The following is a 19251-nucleotide window of genomic DNA, read 5'->3' as shown; positions in this document are numbered from 1 at the left end:
AGAGCACTCTGGGATCTGACTCGGCCAGGGCGAAGAAATCACATCAACACCACAGACCCGCGGACACCAGCAAGGCCTCATCTTAGGACCAAGGACCACACTTTAGAGCAAGAGCTACTCTGAACCTCTCTTCGCACAGCCCCAAACCACACAGGACAGCATGGTGTGATACAGGAGTGTACAGACACTATGACAACACTGAAGAGTAAGTTCAAACCAGGGGCCTCAGGGACCGTATCAGAGGGGAGCTTAGGGGGGCCCCTGGGTGGCTCAGTGGTTGGGCATCTGCCTTTGGCTCTGGTCGTGATCCCGGGGTCCTGGGATCGAGTCCCGCATCGGGCTCCCTGCATGGAGCCTACTTCTCCCTCTGCCCGTGTCTCTGCCTCTCTCTGTGTCTCTCATGAATAAATAAATAAAATCTTAAAAAAAAAAAGAGCTTGTTTATCTGCATCAGAATCCCTCAGCGAGCACAGTAAGGGCATATGCAGAGGAACAGAGACTCCACATGGAAGCATGAGACCGGATTCTACAAACTGTGACTCGCATGTGGAGGAGAGGAGTGTGGAATGACTCAGGGATTTCTACCTCGGAATGCAAGTGGAGGTGGTCTTTTCCGCACTCTAGGGAGTACAGGAGGAAGAGGGGGCAAGGACCATGGGTTCGGTCGTGATGCATTAAGTGAGAGGTAGCTGTGGGACATCCGGTTGGAGATGCGGGACACACAGGTGGCTGTGTGCTCTGGAAAGGAGTACATGACCAGCTATGGATTTGGGAGTAGGGAGCACACGGGTTACAGTTATGGAGAAAAATGCAGTTGCCCAGGGGGAGCACGCAAGGGTGAGGCAAGAAAGGGGAGAAACAGAACCCTGAAGAACAAAACACTGAAGGATCAAGCTGACGAGGGAGTGAGGGAAGAATAATTAGAAAGCACTGGAAGGGGGACAAAGAAGAGCTCCACATCCCTGTCTCTTCACCGACCATGGCACAGGTCTCATAGGTCCGTCTCCCTCAGGAAACTGGGCGTTCTTCCAGGGTGGGCAGTGTCATACTGCGCTGTTCCGATCTTTTTTTTTTTTTTAAGACTTTATTTATTTATTCATGAGAGACACACAAGGAGAGACATAAACACAGGCAGAGGGAGAAGCAGGAGCCCGAGGTGGGACTTGATCCTAGGACCCCGGGGTCACGCCCTGAGCCAAAGGCAGACGCTCCACTGATGAGCCACCCAGGTACCCCTGTTCTGATCTTTACTATCCTCCTTCCTAGCCCAGGACCAGTAAGTCCTCAAAAATTCCTTCTGAACTAAGTACTTTTTCTCTGAACTTCCTTGTTAACTAATTGTGTGATCTACTTCCCAGACGCAAGGGAATGTCAGTAAAAGTTTTCAGAGTCAATTGTTAGCTTTAGACCTACAGGAGCTTCTGTGACTCTCCATGGTTTAGGTCTCCAGTGCTGGCTCAGGCCTCCTCACCTCCCACACACATACAGCGTAACTCTTCAGATATACATATTCTTTTTTTAGCTATGTTAACATTTTTGTGAAATTTTTTTAAGATATTATTTATTTATTCATGAGAGAGAGAGAAAGAGGCAGAGACACAGGCAGAGGGAGAAGGAGGCTCCACGCAGGGAGCCCAATGTGGGACTCGATCCCAGGTCTCCAGGATCATGCCCTGGGCCGAAGGCAGGTGCTAAACTGCTGAGCCACCTGGACTGCCTTTTGTGAATATTTTAATCACATCTTGTCTCTCAAAGGCATTGGTCTCCTTAAGGCACTGAGTGTGTGTGTTTTAAGCTTTAACTCTCAACTGATAGATTGTTAATTTTAAAGTTTAATTCTCAAAGGACAATTCCCTTGTTTCTAATGTATTGATTTATTCAGTCAACAAATATTTTTATGATGCACCTGCTATATGCCAAGCACTCAGTACTTGCTGAGAATACCTAGTGTAAGTAAAACAGGCAAAACTTCTCCCCTTGAGAAGCTGAAGCTGATCTCTATTGCAGGAACTTTCAAACTTTCGGGGTCACCTCACTTTTGTCTGCAGATACTGATAATCCCTAAGTCCGAAATGCTATTTTTAAGCCATTTAACAAAACATTAAACAGAAAAATAGTGATTCAACAGCCCATAAGGAAAACACAGAGCATCTTTTGTCAGACACACTATAATCACTGCTTTCCAGCAGTGGGCTTCAATGCTGAACTCCAAAGTTGAAATCAAAAAGAAGCCCACTATACATAAATCAGTGGGTGTCTAGGGGTCTGTAAGAGATGGGAGGAAACTGCCAACTGGTAAACAGGAATGAGGAGAAAAGGAGAGCTGCCTTATTTTGGTTTTTCAGGAATAATCCATCTAATCTGTAAGCTAATGACAACAGCAAACAATTAAGGATGTGTTTTATCAGAGAAAAAGTAAGAGCGCCGATAAAAACTGAACAAACTCATAAGTAGGTAAATACCGACTCAGGCTGCCAACACCAGATTTTTCCTGCTATTATTTTGTTGTTGCTTTTTCAGGTGGTTTTTTTCCTCCCTTATCAAAAAAAAAAAAAAAAAGTTATACATGTACATTGAAAAAAAGATCTGGAAAACACAAAAACTGTACAGAGACTACTCAAAAAACTGAGTAAACATTTAATTATGTATCTTGTTTCAGACTTTGTTTTTTTTAATATTTTATTTATTTATTCATGAGAGACACAGAGAGAGAGAGAGGCAGAGGGAGAAGCAGGCTCCACGCAAGGAGCCCGACGCGGAACTCGATCCCAGGTCTCCAAATTCACATCCTGGACTGAAGGCGGCGCTAAACCGCCGAGCCACCAGGGCTGCCCTGTTTCAGACTTTCTATCATAAAAGGATTTTTCTCTTTTGACAAAATTAGCATCATCGTGAATACACAGTTGTATATCTTGCTTTTATCACTGGACATTAGGAGTATTTCCCATGTGCTTATTTTTCTAAACTGAATTTTGACGTTGGATAATATTCCACATGTGGACATGCCATAATCTCACCTTGCTCCTATTGTTGGGCAGGTTGTAGCAATGTTTTGGAATGTGGAATAAATGAATGTTGATGAATGTTCTCATTTACAACCATCTAAATATATCCTTGAGATAAATTCCTAAAGGGGGAATTACCAGGTCAAAAGATACTAACCTCTTAAAAAAAAAAAAAAAAAAGATACTAACCTCTAAAGGATCTTGATATTTATGCCCAAAGTTCTCTGTTCAAACTTCCCAGCACAGTATGAGGGCAACCATACCACCCCTAGGCAGCACTAAATATATTTATTTTGATCTTCGTCAATATGATAAGCTAAAAAAGGATACATCATTTTAATCTGTGGTTATCTGGGGCACCTGGCTGGCTCAGTCAGTGGAGCATGTAACTCTTAGATCTTGGGGTTTGAGCCCCACATTGGACACAGAGGTTCCTCAATTAAAAAAAAAAATTTAATCTGCAGTTCTTTGGTGAGTAATGACAATGTACGTTTTTAAATGCTTATAAATCATCTTAATTTCTTATTTACGGTACTCTCTGTATAGATCTTATTTTCTAAAAAAAAAAAAAAGATCTTATTTTCTTCCTATGTCATTTATTCATTTTTTTCTATTAAGATAAATGTCTTTTAAGAAGTTGATGTGGAGAAGCTCTGATAAATTGAAATATGTAACATATCTGTCATGCGCTACCTTCATGTTCTCTGAGTCTGAACACATGGTAAATGCTCCAAAGTTCCCTAAAAAAGAGACTGGTACAATCTAATCCCCACCTGAACCACTCCTAACAATACTTTTGTACCTCTATACCCAATCTGCTCACTGTTGTTTTGAAGCACCCAGCTGAGGTGATACTCAAGACTAGCCCCGTAAGCCCACAGTACTCTGCTTAACCAAGTGCTAGACTCCAAATACAGAAACACTCAGAAACCCTTCTCCCTCCTCCATACGCAGAATTCCTCAAATAACAAGCTGCTCATTGTGATTCGGCATACAAAACCATCTTACTATATGTTGGCAAATCGAACTTCAATAAAAACAAACAAACAAAAAAACTGTCTTTGATCCTCCAAAAGATTACCTGTGGCCAGAAGGCAGAGCATCAGAAGAAAAAGTGTGAACTCTTGAGTGAACAGACCTGGGTTTAGACTCCTGACCCTGTCGTCTTCTTGCTGTGTGATCCTCATCAAGTCGACCTTGCCTTTCCGGGCCTCAATTTCTTTATGTATAAAATGAAACTAAAACTATCTGTTTTAGGATTATCATGGGAATTAAGCAAGATAAGATATGTAATGTTTGTAACCAAGGGCCTGGTATTTGGTAGGCACTCTTCAAAAAAATGCAGTTTTCCTACTCTGATGATGCTAAATCAGTTACTTATTTAACTCAAATGATCTTACATAAAATGTTGGCCGGAAATAGTTAGCTGTCCCAGCAAAGCATCATCTGGGTACAAAAACATTTAGGTCAGCTTTCTGTCAACTCCAATTTCCACTGCTATAATTATGCAATCATCAGCCACTATGGCAAGACAACGAAAACCCCAAAGCTGACACAACTGCAATTGCTAAATACAGTAATTACTTGATTCTCTAGATCATGACCATTGATCCCTTTAGGAAAGCAGCAGAAATCTTTGGAATTATAGGAGCAAAAAGCTGATGAGTTGTCACAGGCAGTGGACTCTACGACACAAGGCTTTTGTCACTGCCCAAACTGGCAGCACACTGAGAAGTCTTTCTGAAACTGCAGTTCTCTCACATTCCATATTCCAAAAAGAACAATGTCAACCAAAGAACTGCAAGAAAAAAAAATGACGGGAACAAATAAGATTCTTGGAAATTCAACCTTCTTCACACTCTTTCCTGGCAAGAGGTTCTAGCCTGGTGAAGTAATAACCTCTAGGAGGAAAGCATACTTTATGAAATCTATCAGCATAACCTCTTTCTATAGAAAAAGCAAGGAACACATTCTTCCTATAAGTGAAGGTTCCTTTAGGAAAGGAAAGGGGAAAAAAAAAGGAAAGGAAAAGAAGTATCATTTACTAAGCATCCATGTTCACAGCGCTGTATTACATGCTTTAATTACAGTGTTTCTCATATGGAGCTACAAGGTAAGTCTTAGCCTTCTTTACAGACAATAGGTAACTTGCTCAAGGTTTCATAGTTGTTGTGTAGAAAAATCTAGGGCCAGGACCCAGGTCTTTCCAACTTTCAAATGTCTTTCTTTTCATTACATCTTCACCAAATCTTAACATGATCATGCCGATTCCCCTTTATTTTAATTGTGTTTCCAAAACAAATAAACACAACAAACTAAGATTCCACCAAAAGGATGACCCTTTCTGGCAAGTAGCAGGTTACTTTTCTGCCTCCTACTAGTCTTTACTATGAACTGAAAGACTCAGAGTGTCCTTTATGTCTTAAATCTATAAAGAAAACGGTACCTGTTGACAACCATAGAGCGCTGAAGCAGAAGCAAGTATAAAATAGGTACAGGCTTCTCAACCATTTCACGGATATCTGCCAACAAAATCCCAATAAAATCCAGGAAGCAGGGCTTGGCTTGACTCCCAGCCTCTTCTCCATGGCCTTCCAGAAAGGCGGAACCAGTTCACTACAAAGACAGAAAGAGAAGAAATGATATGCCAAGTAATTAACAATTGATTCCTCGAAATGCAGAGAGCTGGAGAATGTGACAGATTAGGGGGAAGAGAAATTTCAAGTTTGTCTCTCACTGCTCATACCTGCCCGTAAATTTTAAACCTGAGCCTTGACGAAGCCTATAATTATCAGGATAAAAACAGAGTAAGGGATATGAAATAAATCCATCGTGAAACTGAAACATTTTACATCGTATTATTTTCTAAGGTAACAGTAAGACACCTGTGTGGATGCATGTTAGGAGCACCAGCCTGAAGATAAGGTCTGAGTTTCAGCCCCAAGGCTGCTCCTAACAGCTTTGTGACTTTGACCAAACACACCTTTTTTTACCTGTGAAGAGTGTGGACTATCAGACGTATGGGTGACCCAGGAGTTTTATCTAGCTGTGCTTTAAAAATATTTTCAAGGCAAAAAAAATTAAAAAATAAAAATAAATATTTTCATGACTGTCTTTAGGGAACACACGCACTCTCCAGTTTACTGCCGCCCCACTGCTATGATCTTAAAAATCTATCCTAGTTACAATTCTATCACCTACCTGATCCCTAGAATCATTTGCAACTCCTGACTTGAATTCATAGGTACGCTCAACAAATATTTGCACGGCCCTTATCACATGCTCGACATTGTGCTGGCTACTCCAGAATCTAGGAGGTGGATAATTAGGTCCCTTCCAGGGAAAAAATTATTCTCATCTGTTTCATCTCTCTCTCTCTTTTTTTTTTTTTTAACGTATTTATTCATGAGACACAGAGAGAGAGAGAGAGAGAGAGAGAGAGAGAGAGAGAGAGGGGCAGAGACACAGCCAGAGGGCAGAAGGAGGCAGACAGAGGCAGAGGGAGAAGCAGGCTCCACGCAGGGAGCCTTGACATGGGACTCGATCCCAGGACTTCAGGATCATGCCCTGGGCCAAAGGCGGCGCTAAACTGCTGAGCCACCTGGGCTGCCCTGTTTCGTCTGTCTTATTCAACTTCCCTACATGGTACAAATTATTATATAAATCTTGGCAATATCATGAGAGTTGGTTGAGTTCTGAAGAAGCTATTCAAATTCTTCTGTCCTGCGTACCTGTCACCCACATGTGGCAAATGACCCCAACCCCCAACCAAAGCCAACATACGGGGAGATTGGCATCACATGGGCCGGATATCAATATTGACTAATACCAGGAAATAGACACGCGCACACACACATAGCTGCAAAACTGAGGTACAGCCCACCCAAGAAAAGGCTTTGACCGAGCCTCAAGCGTTGAAGGACTTCTTTGTCATTCATTTCCATCCATTCTGATTTCTAGTAGTTTTGAAGTTGTATGTTAGGGAGCAGGAAGCTGAAAGATGTGTGCGCCAGGGACATGCTCAAGGGATTATGAAATGGAGCCTAAGTTAGAAAGTATATCCAGCAACTTCTCTAGCCTCCCAAGATGGAACAGTGAGTGTGCATGTGCATGTGTGTGTGTACGGATCTTACCCAACACATTTCTGCCTACCACAAAAGGATTTTAAACTCAAAGTGACTCAACACCTGTCATCAATAGCCTGACAGGTGGGCGACAGAAGCATAAAAGAAATGAATAGGTTTTTGAAGATGGGAGTTAATAAACACCACTGAATTAGCAAGCTGATTAGAAGTGCAAGGTCTTACGAGCCGAGCCATGCTTCAGAGAGAGGCGGAGAGAGCTCTTTTCATGTGAACTCCCAACCAGCCGCGCCTCTTAAATAAATCCACAATTGCCTAAATGCACAAATCACTGCTAGGGTCGTCAAAGCCTTGCTGACCGGAGGCTGGAACAACAAGAGTCGACAAGATCCAAATGGTTTGTTATAGAATCAAAGGATAGAAACACGGGGGGGGGGGGGGGGGGGGGAGAACACACACCCCCTCCCCACCCCCACGATACTTGACAATGGAAAAATCTAGAAAAGCTTGCAATGGTTCTGGCATTTAGGGCGTTACAAGCACACCCGAAATAAAAGCACTCTCTGGTTGCAACAGCTGTTCCGGCAGAGCAGGGGGGTAATGTTTACTTAATGCTTCAAGTTGATGGAGGGGAGAGGGGGGATGTATCATAGTTCAGTCTGTCAGCTACATACGTGGAACTCCACTTATGTACACAGCGATAAGATATGTTTGAGCAACGACAAAGTCTGAAACAGCCTATTCAGCTGGTATGAGTAATCGAGCATAAAGCTCTTTAAAAAAAAAAAAAAAAACACAAAGTCTCAAGATAGTTGGGAAAGTTACAGAGCAGACTGCCATGAATAACTTTGCTTATATTTGCAGACACTGTTTTCCAAATAGCTGGGAAAGTGAACAGACTGTTCTGGGAGGTCGTCTTTCCGATTTGCTCCTAGCTCCCCGGCCTGTTCATCACGGAGGCGAAGCGCAAAGACACTCAGCTCATGCTGCTCACTGGCTGCACCGGGGAGGTGGACTGGGGCGCCAGCAGCAGGAGGCGACGGGACCAAGCGCCTGCCCGAGGTCGCCCGAGGTCTCCCCCGAGGTCGCCCGAGGTCTCCGGCCCCGCACACCCCGCACGCCCCCTTCGTGCTGGCGTCCGCGGGGCCTCCTCCCCCGAGGCCCGCAGCCCGCAGGTGCAGCACCGCAGCCCGGGGCGTGCGCGGCCCCGCCCCCCTGATTCCGCAGCAACTTTGTATCCTGGAGGGGAGACGGAACGCAAGGGCCTGCAGCTCGGGGCGCGGCTGCAGAGGTCGGGGTGCGGGGTGGGCAGCATTCCCCGAGCCCGGGCCGTGTCTAGGGATGAAGATGCTGCACGACCAGGCCCCGGGCCCTCCGGCCGGGACCCGAGCTCCGCACCTGCAAGGAGCCAGGAGCGGCGGGCTGCCCCGCGCCGCGCCGGGAGCGCCACCTCCGGGCCCCCAGAGCACCCGGCCAGCGCACCCTCCGGAGCAGCCCGTCCCGCCCGCCCCCGCCCCCCGCCCCCCGCGCTCAGGGGTCCCCGGCCCGGCCGCCAGCCGCCCCCGGCCACCTACCGGGGCTCAGGGCCGCACAGCGCGGCCCCGGCTCTCGGCGGCCTCCGCCTCCTCCCGGTCCATGGGGTCGGGGCCCCAGCCTGCGCTCCCCTCACCCCGAGGAGGAGGGAGAGGAGGAGGAGGAGGAGGAAGAAGGCAGCGCGCGCTCCCCACCCGGACAGCTCCCCGTCGCTCTGCCTCCCAGGACGCCGACCGCGGCCGGAAGCGCCGCCTCCTCCTCCCGCCTCCCCGGGCTCGACCCGGAAACACACTCTCCACGCGCCCCGCCCCCACCCCCCCGCCCGGAAGTCAGCGCCAGCCGCGCGCCCGCGGGGGAGGAGGGGCCGCGCTGGGGGACACAACTACGCACGAGCGAAGGAACCTGGGCCCCCAGGCTGTCGCCTCCCGCTCTCCACGGGCAGTCCTCGCCGCGCTGCCCGCCCCGCGCCGACCCCGCGCCGGCCCCGCGCCCCAGGCTCGGGCAATACCCACAAGCAAGATGGCGGCGGCGGCGGCACGCCCGACGGCTCAGCGCCGAGGCCTGCGATTGGCCGGCGCCGCGAGTGAGGCGGCCGCGGATTGGTCGGGAGCGCAGCGGGGGTGGGGGTGGAGCCGCCGCCGCCTGGAGCCGGGAGTGGGCAAAGCGGCGTGAGCAGCGGCCCCAGGCTCCCGGAGCAGCGCGCTCGGAGGCGGTTTGGGCGCTCGGGGCCGCAGCCTGGTGAGCTCAGCCCCCCTCAGGCCCTCCCCTGCACCCCGGCCGGGGCCTCGCCGACCGGCGCCGACCGATGCCGCCGCAGCTCGGGGACCCTATCGCCACTCCATCGCGCCATATCGCGACATCATCGTGCCCTGTCGAGACTCCATCTTGTCACGGCCCTTTTCAACATCTACCTTTCTCTCTCTCTCTTTCTCTCTCTCTCTATATATATATATTATTATTTTTAATTTTTTTTAATCCTCCCTGTCATCTCTGGGGGCTGTCCATGTCGTGATTTTGCCGTGATCTCTGCGTGACATCACCGCGCCATCGTGAAGTGTGATCTCATCGCCGCCCTGTCGTGACCTCATCAATGTCGTGTTGTGACCTGGCTGCGGCGGGACAGGTGGTGACCGCCAGGGACCCTCCCCTTCTCATCTCCCCATCTCAGCCGCCCCGCTCCGATTATCCGGCTTGTGGATGCTCCGTCGTCCTGGGAGCCACCCGGGACCCCCGCTTGCTTCTCCAGCCCCGGCCGGCATCCACGGGCTGGGGGCGGGGCGGGGAGGGCGAGGAGAGGGAGCGCTAAGGGTTAATTCTGCTGCTGCTGCTGCTGCTGCTGCTCCTGCTGCTGCCCCTGGTGCTGCTGTTGTTGCTGCTGTTGCTGCTGCTGCTGCTGCAGCTTCTGCCCGAGGGAGGGAAAGGAGAGGAGGCAAGGAGCCTGCGGGGGCGACTCGGAGCCCTGGCTGGAGGGGTGGGGTCCCCAAGCGGGCCTGCGAGGCGTCCCTGGTCGGCCCCCTGCACCCTCACTCCTGCAGAAGCCTGCCTCCTGCCTGTTTTAGAGAAGGGAGAGGAAGGGAAACCTAGGATGCCCTTTTTCCCTCGTGTCAGCCTGAGTCCGGATAATCGAACTTCACCCGTGTGTGTCTCCATTCCTTCCTCTGTGTGTCCTCACCACTCCCTCCGGGTGTGCCTGGGTGGAGGGAGATGAAAGCCGGCCTCTGGTGCCCAGGGGCAGCAGAGCAGGGAGGCCAGCAGCTCCCTCCCACTGCTGTGCAGCTGAGCAGCGGGATGTGTGGTCCTTCCTTCCCGCTTTCTGGAGGTGACCTTGGACCAGGGTCCCTTCTTCGTCCCTAAGGACTTGAGGGTCCAGTACCTTTAAGGGGCTGCCACAAGGGAGGTCAGTCTTGAGGAACCCATCCCTTCTGATCCCTCCCTCTGTGCTAATCCCTCCCTCCATCCTCCACTCCCACCCCCACCCCTCCTCTGCAGAGGGATGCTCAGTCCCTCTTGTGTTCACAGTTGGGCAAGGCGGGCATCATGGCCTCGGATTGCGAGCCAGCTCTGAACCAGGCAGAGAGCCGAAACCCCACCCTGGAGCGCTACCTGGGAGCCCTCCGTGAGGCCAAGAATGACAGCGAGCAGTTTGCAGCCCTGCTGCTAGTAAGGAACTGACCAAAGATTGGGAGGTGGGAAGGGCTGGGTGGTTGGGCCCCCTAGGAATGGGGTCAGAAAGTCCCCAAGGATGCATAGCTTGTGCTGGCATTCCTGGAAGCACCCAAGAAGACCCCAGATGCCTACATTTGGCATCTTCTTTGCTCCCCCTGAGTATGGGGGCAAAGGGGAGAATGGGAGTGAATAAGGCTTGGGGCTCTAGGAGCCTCGGAGGAGGCTGCCTGGGTCTGCTCTCTGGGGCGTCCCGGAGCAGATGGGAGCTGACTCATAGGGTGACAGCAGCAGGTAGTAACTAGTGCAGAGTACTTGAGGGCTGGGGATGATTGCTCTGGGGGTGGAGAGAGTAGCAGAACTAGAAGTAGCTGGGAAGGGGTCCCAAGGGATAGCCGGGATGGCAGTAGCTAGGCTGGGGGTGAGGGAGCTGTGTGGGGCTCAGCCCTGTTGCAGGAGCCGCGCTGGGGCCAGCAGAGCAGGAGCTGCAGTGCTGGGAAGGGGGGGTTGGTGTGTGGGGGGTGAAGGAAGGAGGGAGTACAGTCGCTGCTTGTTTGCCATGGCAACAGGGAGAAGGCTCCAGAGTCAAGGGCTCACACTGCAGCAGAGGAGGTGTTGAGGTGAAATGTAAGGGGAAATGTTTTGACAGGCAGAGTGGCGAGACACAGGAGCCATTTCCCCTGAGAAGGTGGCAGGAATGGATCGGAGGCTGCTTTGGGGGGAGCAGCTAAGGAAGAGACCCTAAATCCCCGGGGGATTTTAAACTGAGCTGTAAGCCCAAATCGGGTGTCGGCATCCAGATTAGACGTCGGCAAGAACTTCCCAAATGACCAGGTGATGGAATGGCAGGAGCTGGGGATTGGACCTCCCCTCTGTGGAAATAATCACAGCTGAGGGATCCCGGAGGTCACAACAGTCCGTCTCCCATGGGAGGAAGGAGCAGGATGAAATGACCTCTGGGGGGCCTTCTGACCCCAGAGCGAGTCCCCTTCCATAACCTCATCTTGCTGATGGTCAGCTCCCCAGGGGGCAGGGGCCAGTCTTCCTTTCGTCCTGCTGATAGCACATCCCCGCCCCCCCCCCAGGTGACCAAGGCAGTCAAAGCAGGGGACATCGATGCCAAAACTCGGCGGCGGATCTTTGATGCTGTAGGCTTCACCTTCCCCAATCGTCTCCTGACCACCAAGGAGGCCCCTGATGGCTGCCCCGACCACGTTCTCCGAGCCCTGGGTGTGGCCCTCCTGGCCTGCTTCTGCAGTGACCCTGAACTGGCCGGCCACCCCCAGGTCCTGAACAAGATCCCCATCCTCAGCACCTTCCTCACTGCCCGGGGGGACCCAGATGACGCTGCTCGCCGTTCCATGATCGACGATACCTACCAGTGCCTGACAGCTGTGGCAGGCACCCCCCGGGGGCCCCGGCACCTTATTGCTGGCGGCACCGTGTCCGCCCTGTGTCAAGCATACCTGGGGCACGGCTACGGCTTCGACCAGGCCCTGGCGCTCCTCGTGGGGCTGCTGGCTGCCGCTGAGACCCAGTGCTGGAAGGAGGCGGAGCCTGACCTCCTGGCCGTGTTGCGGGGCCTCAGTGAAGATTTCCAGAAAGCCGAGGACGCCAGCAAGTTTGAGCTGTGCCAGCTGCTGCCCCTCTTTCTGCCCCCGACAACCGTGCCCTCCGAATGCCTCCGGGATCTGCAGGCCGGGCTGGCACGCATCCTGGGCAGCAAGCTGAGCTCCTGGCAGCGCAACCCCGCGCTGAAGCTGGCAGCCCGCCTGGCGCACGCCTGCGGCTCCGACTGGATCCCAGCGGGCAGCTCCGGGAGCAAGTTCCTGGCCCTGCTGGTGAATCTGGCGTGTGTGGAGGTACGGCTGGCCCTGGAGGAGACGGGCACCGAAGTGAAAGAGGATGTGGTGACCGCCTGCTATGCCCTCATGGAGCTGGGGATTCAGGAGTGCACCCGCTGCGAGCAGTCGCTGCTCAAGGAGCCCCAGAAGGTACAGCTCGTGAGCATCATGAAGGAGGCCATCGGGGCTGTCATCCACCACCTGCAGCAGGTGAGGGCATAGTGGCCACACAGGGAGCCTGGGGGTGGGGGCCGGAGGTGGGGTGGGCAGAGGGCCAGGCAGAGGGATGCGGTGTGACAGGGACAGGCCCAGATGCCCACTCGGGCCGATCCTGCAGCGCTCCCGGGAGTAGTGTGGCCGAGCCTCTCTCTCCCTCCCTCCCTGAGCCTCCACACAAGCACCATACCACACACCATATGTGCACTCGCATCACAGTACACACACACGCACACACACAACACGGTGGCTCCCACTCACAGCCCTCCCCCCGGTACACACGCACACGAGATGGAAGCAGCCTGCTTGGCTCCGCCTCCCGCCCCGAGTGCGGCACCTGCACATGCAACACACGCACCCCGGCACCGGAGCAGGGCCAGGGCTGCAGGGCCAGGCCTGCAGCTTCCTGGCCTCCGGGGAGGTCCCGCTAACTCCTCCAGGTCAGGGCCGCCAGGGGACCCATGAGGGACCTTCCAGCCTTGAGCTACTTCAGGGGGGACGGGGATGCGAGTGGAGTCGCAGCAAGTGTGGGGACATGTTGTCTGAAGCCCCCTTAGCTCAGCGGCGTGCCCCGAGGGCCTGCTCCGTGCCAGGCGCCTGTCGGGTGTGTGCTCACTGTGTGCCAGGTGCTGGGTGTGCAGGGCCGGCCTTCGAAGGGCTCAGGGGCTGGAATTCCCCTCTAGGTGTGGTGTTCCTAGGCTGGCTGGCATGCTGTCCCGGCCGGGGAGGGGGTCTGGTCCTGCTCCATCTCACGGGGGTCCCATGGCAACAGGTGGGGCCAGAGAAGCAGAAGGAGCCCTTTGTGTTTGCTTCGGTGCGGATCCTGGGGGCCTGGCTGGCCGAGGAGACCTCATCCCTGCGCAAGGAGGTCTGCCAGCTGCTGCCCTTCCTTGTGCGCTATGCCAAGACCCTCTACGAGGAGGCCGAGGAGGCGAATGACCTCTCCCAGCAGGTGGCCACCCTGGCCATCTCCCCCACCGCCCCAGGGCCCACCTGGCCAGGGGATGCTCTCCGGTGAGTTGGTAGTTAGAGTCTGTCCAGCCAGACTGTCCTAAAGAAAAGTGCAACAAGGGGACACCGCCTCACCCCTAGATTGTCCGTGCCAGGCTTCCCAACTGGGGCACGAGATTTCCTCTAGGATTATTTCTGGTTTCTTGGGTGGGGCTTGTTCACGCAGGACTCCTGGTCAGCCGAGTCTCCCCTGCCCACCTCCGAGTTGTCCGTAGAGAGAGAACTCGTGCTTTCCGAGCATTTACTACACACTAGGCATTCTGCTCTACCGTTGACAAAAAAAAAAAAAAAATCCCATTTGGTCCACACGGCAGATCTATGGCCTAAGGCTCATCCGCGCCTTCAGGATGAGCAAACCAAGACTCAGGGTTAAAGTAAGTGGGCCACGCGCACGCCACGTGGCGGAGCCCAGGTTCAAGCCCAGGCCCTTGAAGCACCACCGCGTGTGCTGTCTCTGTGGGGCCCACGAGGCCGGGTCCTTCACCCCCGCTGTCATTTCTCACAGGTGGGATGCCCCCCAAGAAAGGGAATCCTCGTGCCTTTGTCTCCGCACCCCTTACGCATGTGTTCCTTCCACACCCCCAGGCTCCTCCTGCCCGGCTGGTGCCACCTGACTGTCGAAGATGGGCCCCGGGAGATCCTGATCAAAGAGGGAGCCCCCTCACTTCTCTGCAAGTATTTCTTGCAGCAGTGGGAACTCACATCCCCGGGCCATGATACCTCAGTGCTGCCCGACAGCGTGGAGATCGGCCTGCAGACTTGCTGCCACATCTTCCTCAACCTTGTGGTCACCGCACCAGGGCTAATCAAGTGAGGCCGGGGAGGAGGTTGGAGGAAGCAAGGGGGGCTGCTCAGACTGTCTCACATCTGCATCTCAACGCTGCTTCCCTGCGCCCGTGCGTTCCCGTTAGTGTTAGAATGGATGGCTCTCAGAGCAGAGGCGCCCCGCACGAGGACCGGGCCTGGCCGGAGCCCCGCAGCTCCCACCGTAACCCAGGCTCCGCTCCCAGATGGCACCAGGGCCCACCGCTAGCTCCTAACCCTGCTGCCTCGTCTCTAATCCTGCCTGGTGAAACTGGGAGCCCAGGACCCCAGGTTCCCCCAGGCCTCGGTGTAAGGAACAACCCTCAAACAGTCCCCCTTCCCTCCCTGTCTCCCCAGGCGAGATGCCTGCTTCACGTCTCTAATGAACACCCTGATGACGTCACTGCCCGCACTAGTGCAGCAGAGTGGCAGGCTCCTGCTGGCTGCCAACGTGGCCACTCTGGGCCTGCTCATGGCCCGGCTCCTCAGCACCTCTCCAGGTAAGGCCTGGGGCCCCGGCCCTAAGGAGTAGGGGCCAAAGACCTGGCTGCACCTGTGGGCCTCCAGGCAGAAGTCCCTGTTTTCAGGGGATGTTTTTACAGAATTTTCCAAAGGAGAGGAAATCTCTCTGTGTCTCCGTCCCCCACTCTACCCCACCCTTCTTCCTCAAATGATGACATTCTCTTCCTTCTTGAAGACTTTTAAGGCAAGGTCTGGTGGGTGTAAGTACAGGCCTGCTCAGAGGCACAGGCATAGGCACCTGGAATCCCAGCAGCCCAAGGTGGAGCCGCCCCCACCCAGGCCTTGAGTCAGAAACCTTATTCCTCCCATTGAGGTTTTTCTCTGCTCAGCACCTCACCTCCCTGGTGACAGGCTTCAGCACTTTGCTGCTCCTCTGCACGCACCTTCTCCGCAAGCCTGCCTCACCCCGACTGTGTGCGGGGGGAGGGCCAGGCCCTCCAGCCCCTGCCAGCCCTCCCTGTCTCCCACTTCGGCCGTGGGTGTCTGCTTGGGTCCCTCTGTCCCCGCCTGTTCCCTGTGCCCCATCTGTCAGGTTGGAGGAGCTGAGCAGATGCCTGGGAACAGGGCGTAACGAGCCTGTCCCCTCAGCTGCCTCTCTGTTCCCCGCGCAGGGATCCCAGCAGAGTCTCCTGGCAGCGGGAAGGGAGCGAGGCAGTGGGCCAGGGTCAGCCCCATGCTCCAGCTTGTGGCCCCTCTGCCCCTGAGTGGAGCCCCAGGGCTGCTCCCCCACAGATGCCACTGGTTGGCCTGACCCCCTTCCACACAGGGTCTGCGGGAGCGAGGTGGGCCCCTGCATGGGGGTGAGGGAAGCCCCATCACCACCCCCTGGGCCCCCTCTGGCACCCTCTTCTGGCCTAAGAGTCAAATCAGTGCCCAGCCTGTGGCTCCCCAGCCCGTGGCTCTCCAGCCTGTGGCTCTCCAGGTCCGTGGCTCCCCAGGCCCGTGGCTCCCCAGCCCGCTCTCCAGCCCATGGATCCCCAGCCCGTGGCTCTCCGGCCCATGGCTCCCCGGCCCGTGGCTCCCCAGCCCATGGCTCTCCAGCCCATGGATCCCCAGCCCGTGGCTCTCTGGCCCGTAGCTCTCTGGCCCGTGGGTCCCCAGGCCCGTGGCTCCCCAACCCGCTCTCCAGCCCATGGGTCCGCAGCCCGTGGCTCTCCAGCCCGTGGGTCCCCAGCCCCCTGGCTCTCCAGCCCGTGGGTCCCCAGGCCCGTGGGTCCCCAACCCTGTGGCTCTCCAGCCCATGGGTCCCCAGGCCCGTGGCTCTCCAGGCCCATGGCTCCCCAGCCCCGTGGCTCCCCAGGCCCATGGCTCCCCAGCCCCGTGGCTCTCCAGGCCCATGGCTCCCCAGCCCCGTGGCTCTCCAGGCCCATGGCTTCCCAGGCCCGTGGCTCCCCAGCCCCATAGCTCTCCAGCCCGTGGGTCCCCGGGCCCATGGCTCTCCGGCCCATGGCTCTCCAGCCCGTGGCTCTCCTGTCACAATCCTGTCATTACCCCGGCAGTGGGAAGGGCACCCAGAGGGGGAGTGTCCCGAGATTATTATATTTAATGCTCACAATGGATCACTAAGGTTAGCACTGTTGGCTCCGTTATAACAAGTAAGGAAACGGGAGCCAGGAAAGTGCATTCCCCAGGGTCACTCAGTGAAGCGAGGTAGGGCTTGCACCCAGGCCAAGGGCCAGAGAGGAGAGTCCTGGAGAGGGCGGAGGAGGTGGAGGAGAGGGCCTGGGGAGGCGCCCGCCCGCCCACCTCACGGCCCCTCGCCCCCTTGCCTTCCAGCTCTTCAGGGCACGCCGGCCTCCCGAGGTTTCTTCGCGGCCGCCATCCTCTTCCTGTCACAGTCCCACGTGGCACGGGCCACCCCCGGCTCGGAGCAGGCCGTGCTGGCACTGTCCCCCGACTACGAGGGCGTGTGGGCCGACCTGCAGGAGCTGTGGTTCCTGGGCATGCAGGCCTTCACGGGCTGCGTGCCGCTGCTGCCCTGGCTGGCGCCCGCCGCCCTACGCTCCCGCTGGCCCCAGGAGCTGCTCCAGCTGCTCGCCAGCGTCAGCCCCAACTCCGTCAAGCCCGAGATGGTCGCAGCCTATCAGGGCGTGCTGGTGGAGCTGGCCCGGGCCAACCGGCTGTGCCGAGAGGCCATGAGGCTGCAGGCGGGTGAGGAGACGGCCAGCCACTATCGCATGGCCGCCCTAGAGCAGTGCCTGTCGGAGCCCTGAGCGGGTGTCCGCTGGGGACGGACCCGGGGGTGGGCGGCGAGGGAAGGTGGGAGGAGGCATCTGCCCTGAAGCCCCCAGACTGGACCCCCTCCCCAAGCTCCCCCCAACACCCCAGCTTTCTGGCTTTCTTTCCCGAGGGCGAGGGCGCAGGGCCCAGCCCTCAAGTGTAAGGAACTGCGTCCGCCCCCCGGGGGCAGGGACTGGCTTGGAAATCCACGCGGCCGCCCCTGCCAGGCTGGGGCAGGTTGGAGCAGCCCCCCCAGGAGGGGGCCCTGGGTGTCATGGTCCCCACGGCAGGCCCCCCGCAGGAGGGAGGCCCCAGGGTGGGACGGGGCTGGCAGGAGCTGGCTGCCTCGGCCCATGTGCCCTGCCGGCCAGGGTGTGGGCTCCCCCAGGCTGTGGTGTCCCCTCTGGCCTCCCAGGTCCGCGTCCTTCAAATTGGCCCCTTGGCTCTCGCCCCTGGCCCCTTGGGTAGAGAGCAGGCTCAGACCGCTGACATGGCAGTTCTTCCCATCAAATTTGCTGACCCAAGGTCTGGGCTGCCCCGTCCTCCCAGGGAATTCTGGGGTGGGCAGGCCTGGTGTGGGGGTGGGGACACCTCCTTCCACCTGAGCCTCCTTGAGGGGACCCAGGATTCCTTAGGGCCTGGTGTCTAAGCTTCTGTGTCGTGTTGCAGCAGAGTGACGATGGGGGCTGGGGGGTTATTTATTTTGCCTGTCCTTATCCCTGCTTGGGCACCTGAGCATCTAATCCCTGTCCCCCTCGTGCCATCTGGCTTGGCTGGAGCCAGGAACAGGAGGGACCTGTCCCCAGAATCCGCATGTTTCCCTAGTGATTGCACCCCATTACCATCATGGTGCCTGGCTTCAGTTCCCACCCCTGCTTAGGCTTCCTCTCTGCAGAGAGACGCGACTGGCGGCTCCAGCAGGAACCACCTTCCTTAGGAACCCGGGGGACCCTCCCCCTCTGACCCCTTGCTTCCATTCCCCTTCCCTCCCCCAGTGCGTTCTGTGATCGCCACGTTCAAAGCTGTGCACATGCAGACACAATAAATGTTCATTGGTGACAAGGTGGCCCACGCGTGGTCTGTCCTGCACCTTCTCTCTTCCTTCCCGCCTCCCGCAGCTCACATCCACCATTTGCTGGACACACACCCGGCCAAGCACACTTCACAGGTGTCCTGGCCTTTAGCCCGCCCAAGAATCCTGCGACACAGGCATTATCCCAATTTTGCAGGTGAAGGCACTTCAGCGCGGGGAGGCGGTTGGCTCGAGGTGATGATGTGCTAGTGAGTGCCGGAGCCAAGAGCCAGCAGGCCGCTGAGTGCCCAGCCCGTAGCCTGGACCTCCCAGGGCAGGGTGGCAAACGTGCTGAGGCGGCCAGGCCCGGCGGGGCTTCGGGGCTTTTGTACAAGTGAAGTGCTGACGAGGAGGGCCACCCAGTACTACTGCCACGCCCTCCAATTTTTAAACAAAGACAAGTCAGAAACCCTCAATTTTATGCAAAATCTGATTTTTGAATGTTGATCCATTTTTTAAAATGAAATCATTACTGCCCCCAACTACATCTCCAGGCCAAACGTGGCTTTTAGGCAACCAGCGGTTCACCTCTTGTTTTTCATGGTTTTTTTTTTTTTTTTTTTTTGCAGATTTTATTTATTTGACAGCACAGGCAGGGAGAGCAGCAGAGGGGGAAGGGGAAGCAGGCTCCCCACTGAGCAGGGAGCCAGGATGGGGGGCTTGCAGTGGGGCTCCATCCCAGGGCCCCAGCATCGTGGCCCAAGCTGAAGGCAGACACTTAGCCAACTGTTCAGCTCTGTTCTATGCCAAGGGGGAAGGAGAAGGGTCCTGAGAGCTCC

At 55.4% G+C, this 19251-nt stretch overlaps 2 protein-coding genes across 5 annotated transcripts in view; one reads left to right on the top strand and one right to left on the bottom strand.

The window, feature by feature from the left end:
- Positions 1-8887, bottom strand: part of KIAA0319L (KIAA0319 like) — a 93865-nt gene extending 84978 nt beyond the window's left edge. Inside the window, exons 1-2 of the mRNA XM_038557933.1 lie at positions 8662-8887; positions 5452-5621 (exon numbers count right to left, since the gene is read on the bottom strand). Of these exons, the coding sequence (XP_038413861.1) occupies positions 5452-5593 (142 nt within the window). The 5' untranslated portion in view covers positions 5594-5621; positions 8662-8887. The remainder of the gene's footprint in view (positions 1-5451; positions 5622-8661) is intronic.
- Positions 8888-9204: 317 nt separating this feature from the next.
- NCDN (neurochondrin) lies at positions 9205-18466 on the top strand. 4 transcript variants are annotated; one of them, XM_038557935.1, is made up of 8 exons: positions 9276-9358; positions 9676-9743; positions 10640-10780; positions 11869-12837; positions 13616-13857; positions 14440-14664; positions 15016-15158; positions 16957-17393. In XM_038557935.1, the coding sequence occupies exons 2-8, from the start codon at positions 9711-9713 to the stop codon at positions 17391-17393; spliced, it is 2190 nt and encodes a 729-aa protein (XP_038413863.1). In that variant the 5' UTR covers positions 9276-9358; positions 9676-9710. The 4 variants fall into 4 exon arrangements, with proteins under 4 accessions (XP_038413865.1, XP_038413866.1, XP_038413863.1 ...); XM_038557937.1 differs by lacking the exon at positions 9676-9743 and having other exon boundaries at positions 9205-9358; XM_038557938.1 differs by lacking the exon at positions 9676-9743 and having other exon boundaries at positions 9245-9358; positions 10610-10780.
- The last annotated feature ends 785 nt before the right edge of the window (positions 18467-19251 follow it).

The sequence above is a fragment of the Canis lupus genome, chromosome 15 (assembly GCF_011100685.1).
Source record: "Canis lupus familiaris isolate Mischka breed German Shepherd chromosome 15, alternate assembly UU_Cfam_GSD_1.0, whole genome shotgun sequence".
NCBI classification, from domain to species: Eukaryota; Metazoa; Chordata; class Mammalia; order Carnivora; family Canidae; genus Canis; species Canis lupus.
This window is presented reverse-complemented; position numbering and strand designations above follow the sequence as displayed.